At 34.2% G+C, this 13,896-nt stretch overlaps 1 protein-coding gene and 1 long non-coding RNA gene across 3 annotated transcripts; one reads left to right on the top strand and one right to left on the bottom strand.

Annotated features, from left to right (window-relative positions):
• Positions 1 to 3,154: 3,154 nt before the first annotated feature.
• LOC105135473 (uncharacterized) lies at positions 3,155 to 8,439 on the bottom strand. Of its 2 annotated transcripts, none has more exons than XM_011040356.1 (9): positions 8,178 to 8,439; positions 7,110 to 7,883; positions 6,632 to 6,850; positions 6,456 to 6,499; positions 6,291 to 6,377; positions 6,108 to 6,204; positions 5,941 to 6,012; positions 5,541 to 5,651; positions 3,155 to 4,104 (listed from the first exon to the last, which is right to left on the bottom strand). In XM_011040356.1, the coding sequence occupies exons 1-9, from the start codon at positions 8,229 to 8,231 to the stop codon at positions 3,604 to 3,606; spliced, it is 1,959 nt and encodes a 652-aa protein (XP_011038658.1). In that variant the 5' UTR covers positions 8,232 to 8,439; the 3' UTR covers positions 3,155 to 3,603. The 2 variants fall into 2 exon arrangements, with proteins under 2 accessions (XP_011038658.1, XP_011038659.1); XM_011040357.1 differs by having other exon boundaries at positions 5,541 to 5,645.
• LOC105135472 (uncharacterized) lies at positions 4,111 to 4,513 on the top strand. The gene is made up of 2 exons (XR_844180.1): positions 4,111 to 4,213; positions 4,274 to 4,513. It is a non-coding gene; the product is annotated as an uncharacterized LOC105135472 (long non-coding RNA).
• Positions 8,440 to 13,896: the final 5,457 nt, after the last annotated feature.

The following is a 13,896-nucleotide window of genomic DNA, read 5'->3' as shown; positions in this document are numbered from 1 at the left end:
TGAAGGAAGAATTGATTGGTTATTTCTCATGAGCATTACTTAAATGACAATTTGCACATCTTTGCGACAAGCTTTCTGTATCATTATCTCGGTAGCCCATCCATGCCTTCATGCTAAGGTCACTGGGGATCAAGTTCAGAGTTTCATGGTGCCTAGGCTTAACCTCTTCACCAAAATAAAGACACTAGCTCAATAGTAGAGATAACTTGCTTTTTAATCCTTCTTTCCTTTAGCCCCCCTTTCCTTTTCTTTTTTTCCTGACTTTGTGAGCCATGACAAAACACTAAACAACCAAAAGTTTATAATCAGTCACACCACATAACATCACCCACCCCCTTCTTTTCATCAGTCACTCTAGTCTCTCCTCTCCTCTATCTCCTCCCTCGCAACATGGATTTTAACTTATCCCTAATCCTCTCCGCCATCTTCTTCACATCCATACTTGTCAATGTTCCTAGCTTGACCACGTCCGACAGCAGCGAGTGTCCTTATCCTTGTTATCCTCCACCCACCGGGACTGGTACCCCGATTGTCACAACACCACCGTCTCCGCCATCTCAGTCAGCAGGGACATTTTCACCCCCTTTATACCCTTCCCCGACTGGAAATTTACCATACTACTATCCACCACCTTTTGGTAACAACTTTAATGGTCCTCCACCTCCTGATCCTATCTTGCCTTATTTTCCCTTTTACTACAGGAAGCCTCCTCATCAAGGCGATGTTTCTTCGGCAACCAGTCTTCCAAGGTCAACTCTTATGATGGCCACATCTAATACTATTGCTTTTGCTTTTCTGTACCTTTTTTTTGGCTGTTAAAGTGATTGAAAAATTTGATGTACGCAATTTATCGCCTGTATGCTAATAAATATATAATTAGGTTTAATTAGTTGTAATATTTGAATTTATGTCATGCGAGGGAGAAGATACAGCATCAACATTTTAATTGCCAAGTTTTTTCTAGTTGTAGAAAGCGATTAGCTAGGGTTTAATTGCAAGTGAATTGTTCAGTTGCTCGTTTCCTATTTTTATTTCTTATTGCAAGAACTTCGATATTTGATTGTAAAGGAGAATAGGATATGGTTGGTATTACTTCTTTTAGCTCGGAAAATAAACATCAGGGATTGGTCCGACCACTAGAGAGGGGTCTTCTTCCCAAAGTCAAACGTTTTGGGAAGTAAAATTTCCAACATCGAAAATCTACTAGAGAGTCTTCTTCCCAAAGTCAAACGTTCTGGGAAGTAAAATTTCCAACATCGAAAATTTGTTTTTGGCTGGACTGAAAACATGGATTCGTTTTCTGTACGAAAGTTGTTCGAATATAACATAACTGGCATAAACTTATATATATATAGAAAAAAAAAAGAAAAAAAAAAAGGGGACGAAGTGAGGTGTTAGAAGATGCGGAGGAGATGGTCCCAGAAGTTTGCCTTTCGTTTGGTGATGCTGAATGAAGCTATAAAGTAATCTGCTTTCCTTTCTTTGCTTTTTTCTTATTGACAGTGGTATTGTTTTTTTTTTTTATCCTGAAAATATTTTTTAATAAAATAAATCATATCTTAGAATTTCATTTTATTTATACCTCAATTTTTTGGTTAAAATAATTATTTAACATCGATTATATCATTTGTTTTGTTTGGATGAGAACATTTAATTATACAGACATGAGCCATCGTGGTGGGCTAGCACATTCATAGAATTTGTGGAGGCCTTGTGTCTTACATTGGTGCTGTATACGAGGTTGAACATGTCTTGATAAAAGCATCATAGTTTTATTACGGGTTATGCACCTTCTCTGAGAAAAAAGGGAATCATGGTTCTCGTAGCATTATTTTCCTTCTCTTTTTTCATCGATTATATATACTCTCAAAAAAACTAGTAATTCTTTTTTACGGAGATTTAGGAACTAAGAATGTTTACTCCATTATGGAGTCCAATATTTGTCTAAAATTAATTTAAAATAAAGAAAAAATAAATATTTTTTTTCAAAATTGTATTTAAAATACAAAAACAAAACGAATTTTAGACTTGTTGCCTATCTTAATTCTTATCGATTATATATACTCTCAAAAACACTAGTAATTCTTTGTTACGGAGATTTAGGAACTAAGAATGTCTACTCCATTATGGAGTCTAACGTTTGTCTAAAATTAATTTAAAATAAAGAACAAATAATTTTTTTTTTTCAAAATTGTTTTTAAAATATAAAAACAAAACGAAATTTTAGACTTGTTGCCTATCTTAATTCTCAAAGGATCCATATAATCTTCAGTATGTTCCTTTCTCTACTGCATTTGGTTACTCCTTGGCGAATTATAAACTAGATCACACAAATCATGATTCATGTGAAGTATACCTACAACATGATCAGCAGGATGAAATTCCTTAAGATTAAAGAATATCATTTCTCATGATATAATATTAAGAATATCAGATTCTCGTTTAAATGATCAGGCAAACACTAATATGAGTCAATCTGTAAAAGTCTGGAATTAGTTAAGTAATCCTACAGGCTAGCTTATATACATACACAAACACACATCAAATGGCCTCTTTACCCATCACTAGCTAAATTTGTAAGGGATACGTCTCCTGGGTCCTACTTTCCATTTAGCTGCGAGGGTTATTTTCAATGTGCTGGAGCTGAAATCACACTTTCTCCGGCATAATGGTCACATCTTTCAGCACAAATAAAGACTAACTTTATTCCGATCAATGAAAGGAACAACTCTTTGAGGTAGCGGTCAAGTTTTGTAATAATTACCAGTTGACTAATCCCAGATCATATTCAAGCATTAAAGACTAATTTTAGCATGCAAATACCAAATACCTGATGTTATAGACTTAATGGGATGCATCATCACGCGGCCTCTCTATTGCATAAGAGCGATCCTGTTGCCACAGTTTAGAAGTTCTGCTTAAGGGTGATTTGTCCACTGTTTGTGACATCATTTCCTGGCACACCTTCTTTCTCCGTTCTGTTTATTGTCCTTTGTTGCAGATTTTTTCGTGATACAGACCATCGATGTAAGTTGAGGAATCAATCCTCCGCCATTTCAAGACATACATGGGGTGGACATAATCTAGTTTCAGATATATGGATGCATTATTTTTTTTTTCTTTTAATGTATTATTATTAAAAAAAAATGCTTCATCGCGTAAATAAGGGTTTTCTCATAGTTCATTGTACCTGAAAAAGAAAACCAAATAAAGTTCATGGTTTTTACTATATGATTTGCTGCCATTATCGCATTCATATACATATCAGATGCTCAGCACAGATTGTAATGCGATAGGCAATGCACCTGATACAAACTAGACTAACTTCTGTTGGTAAGGTAGCAAGAATGGAAGGAAACAAGCAGACATTCTTATCTATTCCATCTACATTGTTGATTTCGCTGCACACATGGAGGAAAAATGCTATTACCATCAGTTGACTGAGACAATTTGTCATTTCGTTGCCGCTGATAAAGAATAGCTGTTGTCTTTCCTGATTTGACCTTCGCCCATTGGACTTGTATTCAAATTCATGGTATCAGACAGGCTAACAATATCATGATAGACGACTGTGTTGTGTATTTGGAAAATGGAGAAAATTACTCAATTCAGGAAGGCGACACCAACAGCTAGATTTCCCTTTCCAGTATTGCTTCCAATTCCAATGTGTTTTATGTTTTTCCTCGACATCTCGCTGCTACTTCTGTGGCTTCTCGTTTTTGCTTTCCCTTCAACCTTCAGGTCTTTTGATACTCTGGTATTTTCTGATACTTGATGCCTTTGCAAATTAGCATCCTTCACCTTCCCTCTTTCATTCTTACCAGTGACACCAATTTTAGTTACAGCTTCTGGCTTGTGCCTATTATTGTTGGTTGGTTTAGTTTCACGAGCCTCGAAAACATTTGTTGCTTGATGATCAGTCCTTGCTTGATGATCAGTCCTTCGTGAGGGATCCGGCTGATTAGTAGTTTTTACTGATTCATTAGCAGTGACGGCTTGGTCATTTCCAATCCCTGAAAGTAATTGTGATCTAGCAGCAGCTCCACTCCCTGGACTTGTTGACCTGTTTTGTACTTTAGCTGGTTTGGTTTTAGATGAAGAAGCCTGAGATAGAAGTACAAAAGCTGAATTTATTTCTGCCAACTAATACTGTAAAGCGCAGATAACAAAACACAGAACTGCTCGAGAAAAAGAACAAATTATCAGCCTTACAGTCATGCTTCCAGAATTACAAAGAGTAGTTCAAGCAGGAGCTTACAAAGAAGGGCTTGAGGCTGAACTATGGAGATATTGATGTGTGAAAATACATTATAGAAAATTTTAACTAATGATCTGGTGATGAAAGCCACCTTAATTTAACAACATTCTCATAAAATCTCTATCACCATATTTTGATGACAACACGTACCTTCCTTCTCGAGAACACCTTTTTTATCATCACCTTTTCTTTTACTATGCTATTAACAATAAGTGGAAAGTTCATATAGGATTCCCCATCCATTCCATAGGGTTTCATCCTTCAAGTTTGTCATAGATCTGCGTGTTTTTCAGCCCCAGGGAGAAAGAATAATAATACAAGAACTTGTTAGTCATTTCACTGACCTTTCCTTTTTTTTTTTATCCATGACCAATCTCTCTTATTTCACTGACCTTTCCTTCTTTTTTTTTTTTATCCATGACCAATCTCTCTCTGACTTATAACTAAGTCCTACAAGCATAACCACAAGTAAGTTTACACTCATTTCGCTTTGATCATTCTTAGTATTACAGCTTCAAACCATGTCTAACAGATGGAACCATTATATCAACACCTTGGACACTTGGCAAAGAACTTTTTATGAGGTGATAAAATATGCTTTGAACAAGTATCAAGTAAACGCCCACCACTTCATAGCATCTTAAGATGAAGATGGTACAATGTGAATGTACAGTAAGGCAAATCAACAACATTTACAACTCCTTGGTGGCAACTTATATTATCCGAATGCTATAAAACTGAAATTGCTATGTAGTTCTTGCAATTTCAAGAAGTAAACGTGATGCAATCTGAACAGCAGGAGGAAGCTAACTAGGAGCTTTAAAATCATTTACTTTCTCATTTTACATTAGTTTCCTCTTCATAAATAGTTGTCCACTACACCGTTCTTTCCCAGCAACAATAAAATCTGAAAATATGTGAATGAGCAAAGCACATATATACTGCTGGCGAGATTCATATCAAATTAAGTTTATGAGACTTGCATTAAAATAAAACAAGAAGCAAACCAATTCCACAAGTGAGATCAAGGTAAAACACACACACAGTTTTTGAATAAAACCAAAACACAATAACCCTAAGATTAACTAAGACAGTATGCAGATCTCATATCTACAATAATTAGGATCACTTGTAATGGAAAGCAGAGAAAATTCAAACACCACAATATTTTACCCCGCACACACCCACAAAACGTTACAGATTGAATTTATTACTTACGTATCCATACATATAGGCTATAATAAGACAACATCAAAATGCCAAAACTGCTAATGCGCTGTACCTTGTTCTCATTGGAGCCTGGCGCTACAGCAACACGATAGAATGAAGGCATGGGTGTAGCTTTAAAATTAAGTCTTTCCCTGAATTTTTTAATTTCAGCCTTCTTCTGTTCCTACAAACACAGTAATTCATGCATCTGATACAGATAGAATTATGGAAAAGATATATTCAAATTGCTATAAGATAAGCTTGAGTCCATTACAAGCTTCATTCTCATTGAGGGATGATCTACGACACAATTAGAGAATTTCAGAAGATTATTAAAATTTGGCTTTGTAGAAGACTCGGCGTATAATGTAGCAATCTTCTTTTGACATAATGAAGTATCGCAAGAGCAAGTACAATATCAATGCACTTACTGACAACAACAAGAGCCAGCTATTGGAGAAATTTTTACGTACTTGTGTTTTTGCTTGAAACTGATTCGTTTCTGACTCCTTAGCATGCAATTTTTTTTCCAACATCATATAGAACTGAATCATATAACAAACGAGAAAAGGATTGAGCATTTAAATTTGACTGCTAGCCACAGAACAGTAAAATTCCAAACAACAGCAAGCTTGGTCACCTCTTTTCGCCTTTCTGCTCTTTCATCACTTTTGAAACTGAAGGCTGCAGCGCATGGCATTGTGTCTGGCTTTATTGAATTAACAATCTGCTTATTTCTGCATCACAATTACTCTATATCTAAGTTCAGGAAATAAAAAATGTTAGAACATTAGAGCATCAACTGATGATGTATGTTATGGACCTGTTCGCTCTTAGATGAGACATAGGTTCAACTTTTTTTGATCTACATGGTGGAGATTCAAATTTCTTTACTCTTGATTCCCTTTCACTGCACAACAATACAGACATCTTAAAGGCCGAAAACATGGAAGATGCAGGTTTGCAATTTGCACGAATCAGAAAGTACCTTCTACTCACAGGATGTAACCTTAAATTGCCACTTTCAGAATTCTGAGCACAAAAATAAATTTTGAAGTAAATAAAAGCAAACGCCAAAAAGAGCGTTTTTAACTATAAAGTCAAATTGAAAATGAAAAATCAGCCAGTTTAGAATATCGATAACAAATTAATCCAAATGCTCACCTCTTCATTTTGAGCTCTATGCAACGTACTTCTAGTAGGAGTGGCAGCTCGTGATGACTGCTTTTCTGATTTTGCTCTTTGCGGTGTTTCTCTTTCTCCTTTATTCTGGGTTTTTGCAGTAGTTTTTGACACGTTGTTAGGGATCTTCTGGAATTGACTGCCATTAATCGGAGACCTCATTCTGGGGTTCGTGGATTTACATTCCACAGAATCTCTCAGCTGGGATGATAAGATATAAAGAAACGCAAATCAGGGTCAATTTAGCACGATTATAAAATGATAGCAAGGATGGAAATTGTCAACAACAGCAGCAGTAGCAAGAATAACAGTGGTAAGAGCATATAGGCATGAGTTTGACATGGCAGAATGCAAGATTAAACTGAATTAATGCCATTTAGTTGTTCGTGTTGTGTCCCTGTGCGTACGTGCTTCGTTTATTTTTTAGTAGTCATGTAGCATTTTTTATTTCTTTACACACCTTTGGAGAAAGATTATGTTGATGCACTGGACTAGTGTTGTCAAGATCCTTGGCAGTTCCATTTTTTGGGGACAGAACAATTGTCACAGATGATTCATCTATTTTAGCAACATTATCATTAATGTTATCTTTCATTTCCATCTCTTGTTTGTCATTATTCAGATGCGACTCGACAGGTCCAGTTTCAATTTGATGTGCTTCCTCAGGTTTAACAGATTCACCCACACCTTTGACCGAAACATTAGCATGAACCGAAGCAGCTTCCACTGGAGATTCAGAAGACAGAACAATAGGATCCTTTCTTTCACATTCAATGACCTCTAATTGTCCATGATAATCCGGATCCTCAGGGCTCTCATCAAAGCAAGCACGATGGCTCTCATCATTTACATGATCAAACTGATCTCCTTGATTTCCATAATCAAATTCGTCACAGTCCACACTTTCCAGCACATCATCCTCACGGTGAGAATAATTGCAACTTCCTTTCATATCATCATCTTCTTCTCCTTGACCCAAATTTCCGTACTCGTCATCCTCGCAGTTCTGGCATCCCCTCCCACTCAGGCCATCAAGTGAATCCGGACGCAGAATACCCTTCTTCTTGAAATGAGCTTCAAAATAAGCTTTCTTCTGGATTACAGAACCTGGTTTTGAGCATTTTTCAACCTCTTCAAGATACCTATTGTGAGAAAAAGACGATCTTCTCTCCCAAGACAAGTCTTCACTCTCAAATCTTCCAAAGGATATGGACCCAGAGTGCAGAGAATCTACCTGTCCGATCCAGAAATGTTAACAAATTCACAATATACCCTCGCTAGCAGAACATCAAACAAGCAAAAAAAAAACAAATTCAAGCAAGCCAATATCAAGTGTCAAGAACTATAAGTTTTTTTTTGCTGAACAATGAAGAAAAATTGATAACTTCCTCCCAGAACGAGAGAACATGAAACTGAGAACTACTAAAATAACCAACCAGGTTTCCATGTAAAATTGATGGTTGATTAAGTAAATAAAAATAAGACGTCAAGACAAAATTAGATAACTTTCAAGAACAAGATAAGTTACCTGAAAGCTAATGCAGTTGCTGCGGCTAAATGGTTCTTGAAATTCTCCCGCCATCACTTAAAATGAAGCACTAAGCTTTGCAGTGAGGGATCAGTAGCAGCGAAGACATGGATTGATCTGATGCTCTCTTTTCTTCTTTTCAGTTGAGACTTGAGATAATATTGTGCAAAGGGGGACGCTCTTCGCTTGAAAAGTTGATCACCCATCCATCTCTTCCTAATCATGTCATGTGCCGGTTGTCTCTTTTTTGTCTTGTTTCCATTTTCTTTTTTTCTTTTTTTTAATGGTAATACTCCGTTAGTTTCCACGTTCAGATTTGGGGATCGACGGTTCGGTTTTGGATCAGAGCGGTTGATCTAACGGAATAGAAACGGAGGATGGGAACGACCACGTGGCAGTCTACTAAATTCCTGACAGTCCAGCTGTCTTTAACTGAGAAAGTTTTGTGTGCGAGAGATATGTATCGTATCCTGTATTGCTATTCGTAATGTGAATTAACAGTTATTATTTGCTTTTCTCTTCTCAAATTTCCAAAAAAAGGGAATATTCCATCTTCTTTAGAATTTATAATAATTTAAAAAAGAATAGTCCATCTTCTTTAGAATTTATAATAATTTGTGTTTCTTGATTAGTAATTAGCTTTGCTTCTACTCCATCATATGGGATTTTAATTTTAAGAAAGAGGTGGGGAAAATATTTTTATTTATTAATAATATCAGTTTTTTTATATGAATAATCTACTTAAAATTTGATATGAGAAATTGCTATCGATTTTATTTAAAAAAATTATTCTTTAAGAAAAAAATGAATTTCATTGCAAACGTCTAAATTAAATATATAAATATAAATAGAGACTGTTTGCTGGATATGCCAATTATCTACCATTAATAGTTATTTCAGTTAATTAATTGTTTTATTTCTTTTATATTATTATGATTATCGCTGCATTTGGCATTAGCTTCCACTCAATCTGATCCTTCGCCTTGAACAGAGAGTTAGGGTTGATGTGAAAGCGAGAGTTAGAACTTTTAGGATCTTTATTCATTGGAGCATGCTTCATTGAGTTAGGGTTATGGATGGGCTACAGTCGCTATATAGTGCAGTTGATTAGCTACTTCAGAAAACCCACAGCCGGTATCCCGTCTTCAATAAAAAAGAGGAGAGGGAAAATCATTGAAGAAGTGAGTGCAATATCGCCCTTTTCCTCTTTAATGTAGCCTGACGTTGACAAGATAACACCTTCAAGAAAAGAAAGGAACAGACAAAAGAAATAAAATTGAGAGGCTGAGCCTTTTTGTGGTAGGTCACAATGATTATCATCACCGCTGAACCTCATGTAAAGCCACCGTCGTCCTCTGTGTATATCATAGACGATGGCCAGGGGTTATGATATTCACCACAAAGATCGTGCAGATATCGCAAATAAACCTTACCTCCATTCGGTTTCTCATTTAGCTTAGACATTTCGCTTGCCTGTTCTTCAAAGAGGCCATCGATTTAGGTTCTTAAAAGTCCTGATTGATGGCCTGAGAATTCCAAAACACTCAATGTTTTGGACATACCGACCTTGAATACGACTGGTATACCCGAGGTTGGTTTCTATACTCGAATGCATTTCTCTCTAAGCAAACCTGATTTATACGTTACTGGCCACGCAATTAATGTTTGAGACTGTATCTTCTGGCCACTTGTCCTCTAGAGATTTGTCATCTTATTGTGATCATCAATAAACAACTCATTAAAACTCAAAAACTATAGCAATTTTTTTTTCCATGGCTTTCACTACTAGAAAAATAGCATATGCACAAAAAAAAATATTATAAAAATTCTAAATCTCATCAGTAAATTATAATAATATTTTTTAATAAAATATTTTTTCATTGTGTTCTTTGATATATGGTGAAATTTTTTCATTTGTGTATATTTATTAAGTTATAGTTAGAAATAAATGAATAAAAAGATAATGTGTGTTATTATTACAGAAGATATTAACTACGAAATAAACTCATTACTAATATTTATCAGTAGTTTTAAAATTATAACTTGACAATTGACCTTCTCTCTCCCTCTACCCTACATCTTCTTTTTCTTTTTCTTTTTTGCAAAAAAAATCACTAATTACTAGCTCATTTTGTGTGATTGTGAAAAATAAGAAAGATGAAAAGTTTTTCCTGTTACTTGGCCTGGTCATGGCAATAAACAAGAATAGCTAAACAAGTTTATAACTTATGTTATGCTTTTTAATTAACCAAGTCCTAATAACAAATGAAAGAAAGGTTCCTTGTGGAGTCAAAACTCGAGCATTGCATGGCTATTTGGGAATTTGGTTGCTTCATTTTGCAGGCTAGTAACAAAGGTTGGCCCAATTTGATGGAGAGTGCCCATAAAATAAATGAAATATATATTCTTTTTATTATTATTATTATTACTATTCACTTAAAATTTAAAACTAGCAACTACAAAGATCTTTGTTTAGTAGTATAACTCTTAGAATTTTTTTTTAATAAAGTTTAATTTTTCAAGTCCTAAATATCCATTATCATCAAAAACAATTATTAAATTACATATAAAATATCCTTTCTAAATCTATTTCACGTGAATGAAAGTGAAATAGAACAGTTGAATGATTTTGATTGTAAAATACACCTCATAACTCATGATCACCGCAAGAAGAACTTAGCAATCAAAGGTGTCTTTTGATTAGCAAATGATCATGTGTTGGTGAATAGGATGACATGCTGGCAGGGATAACTTTTGAAAAAGATGGTTGACTTATATCGATCTGGGACTTGACTTGAAGTGAATCTTAATTTAAAGTTATGTCTAAAATTTTAACAGGTTGGGAATGAATTACAATTTAGAGTTTGGTGTCAATTTAAAAGAAATCAATTAGAAAGCATTTTTTATAAATATAGTTAGTTTTTTTGTTGTTGTTGAATTGAGTCTCAATTTAAAGTTACTAGGTGATGCAAGTTTTAAGAGAAAATAATTTATTTGGTGATGCAAGTGTTAGGAGAAAATAATATTATGATTTAGGATTTGATATCAATCTTGGAATAATTGATCTACTACTTGAACCTAACTTAAATTATGACCTGGGTACCTTGTTAGAAAATAATTATTTTTTAGTTTAGGAATTCGAGTTAATTTGAAGGAAACTGGGATGTGTTAAATAATGTGTTTTTTGGAATTAAATTGAGTCTCCATTTAAAGTTTGGTTGATGATTTAAGTGTTTTTGAATGTTATATTTTCTTGTTCATTTCATTATCCTATTCATTTTTGCCTTATTCATCTTATAAAATAATCAATTTATAAAAACATATTAGTTATAAATAAAATTAATTAATCTGTAATTTTATTTATTGATATATATTTATAGATACATGAATTTTTAGTAGTCTCTTGTAAAAGGAAGGTATTGCCATTTTAAAAAATAGAAATGTTATTATTTTTTCATCTTTTTATTTTAGTTTTATTTATTTTAATTTTTTCCTAGTCTATTTATTTGGATCTTTCCTAAAAAAATATTAAATATGTTACTGATAAAATTACTGACAAATCAATTTCATCGAAAAGTTTTTGAGAGTTAAAAAATATTACATAAAATGCCACTAATAATATATAAATCATTAATAAATTTCGTTGTTGATAATATAAAATAAATCATTAATAAAATTACAAATAATTACATGCGTTGATGATATAATATATTCACCAATAAAATTGTCTATAAAATAATGCCAATAAATTTTTTTTGTTCGGCAAGTCTTTTCATATATAAATTCGTAACTGTTTATATTATATAAGACTTGTCAACATAAAAAAAATTACTACCGAGAAGTTTTTGGAAGACCAGTAACTGAATATAATGTCGTAAGTAAATGTTTTCCTAACAGAAACAATATCTAAACAGTGACGAAACAATCCGATGGTAATGTGTAAAGTTACAATAATGTTTGTATAACCATAGGTGACACCCACATTTATCATTCTACGGCACACATCTATACGAGGTCAATAATATATGAATAGTCTTAAACCTCGAAGATCATCCTCTCTTCCTGTAAGAAAACAAACAAACGAACGAACGAACAAAAAATTTATTTTCGCTGCTACTTATACCTGAATATTTTTGTAACTATTTTCTCCAAATCAAAAGTTACCCAGACATTTAAAGTGATTGAAGTACAACCTCACGCACCTTTAACCCGTAATAATTCAAAGAAGACCATAATTTTCACAGGAGACTTTCACTGATCCCCCCAGCCACTGAATAAGATTAAAAAAAAGAGCGAACCACCCAAAAGTGGTGGGTTTGTTTTCTAGGGTGGGACCCTAAAACTTTTAGACGGATGATGGAACCATGGATTGATGCAATGATTGGAGCCGTTTGATTAAGGGGCCCATGGATCTAATTATTTTGTGTTAACCTTCTGCACCGGAGGTAGGAAACCAGTAATCTACAACTACTAATAGGGACAAATCCTGAATTAGATTGTTGCACGTGCATGGGCCTTGCATGTCTCGAGGGTACGCGGCCCATGGATGGTACCGGGCCGCCCATGACCTTGTAAACCGAGTTCAGATCTCCCCATGGTCGATACTATCTTGATCATCAAAGTCAGGGAGGAGGGATCCAAGACACGTGATTGAATCAATAAAATCATGTAATTTAAAAAATAAAGTGAAATACTCTAGCACAAGACACAGTGATTTAAACAATATAATAATCCCTTCTTAAAAAAACTGAATACATCTAGGATAAGAGGTAAGATCTTTTTTCCAGATAAATTTATTAATATATATTTTTAGTATAATAAAATGATTTGATTGTCTTTAAAAACAAAAAAAAATATATACATTTTATCTAGAATATTTTTTTTTCAATATTATCTGCATAATAAAAATACCTCCATACCTTAAACGCAAAAAACAAAATAAACTAAGTGCTCCAGTGCTTTTTAGACTTTTTATACAAATTTGATATAAATCCTCTTCTCAGTTGCTGTAGATCCCGGTGAAATGATTAATATTATGATTGTGTTTGAGAATGTTACATAAATTAATTTTAAAAAAAAATTTGTTTGAAAATATATTAAAATAATATATTTTTAAAATTATTTTTATAGTTACACTTCCAACAATCGTAAAATATAAAAAAACAATTGAAAATAAAAAATATATAATTTTTTAAAGATTTTCTTTTAAAACACAAAAACAGATTGCTTCCTCCGGTCACACGCCTCTATAGATAATTTAGGATTCGAAGGGGTATCGCGCATCACAATCCCCGTCGAAGGACAGACAATCCCGTTCAGCCGAACTTGTTGACTGCCATATGTTGCTGGGAAGGAGGAATGGAAGGTCAGCCAAGCTGCACGCATGCAGCTCCTCGAAGAACGTACAGACTGTCATGTTGGAAGTGCCGCCTGGCCATGGACATTGGACATCAAGAATACGCGTGTCTCCATGGAAAAAGCCCCCTCCCCTCTCCTTTCTCCCTAGAGAAAAAGACAACCAATCAGTAATCAGATCCAGCCTGATCCCAACATGTTTTTCTCGTCTACACTTGAAATTGTTTATTACCGAGGACTACAGTTGCATATAGAAGAATTATGCATGACCTCGTCAATAACAATATCACAAACCACAATCTATATAACAAATGATACAATGCATGACCTCGTCAATACCAATGCATATCAGGGCTTGGCCTAG

The sequence above is a fragment of the Populus euphratica genome, unplaced genomic scaffold (genome assembly GCF_000495115.2).
Source record: "Populus euphratica unplaced genomic scaffold, PopEup_1.0 scaffold123.1, whole genome shotgun sequence".
NCBI lineage: Eukaryota > Viridiplantae > Streptophyta > Magnoliopsida > Malpighiales > Salicaceae > Populus > Populus euphratica.
This window is presented reverse-complemented; position numbering and strand designations above follow the sequence as displayed.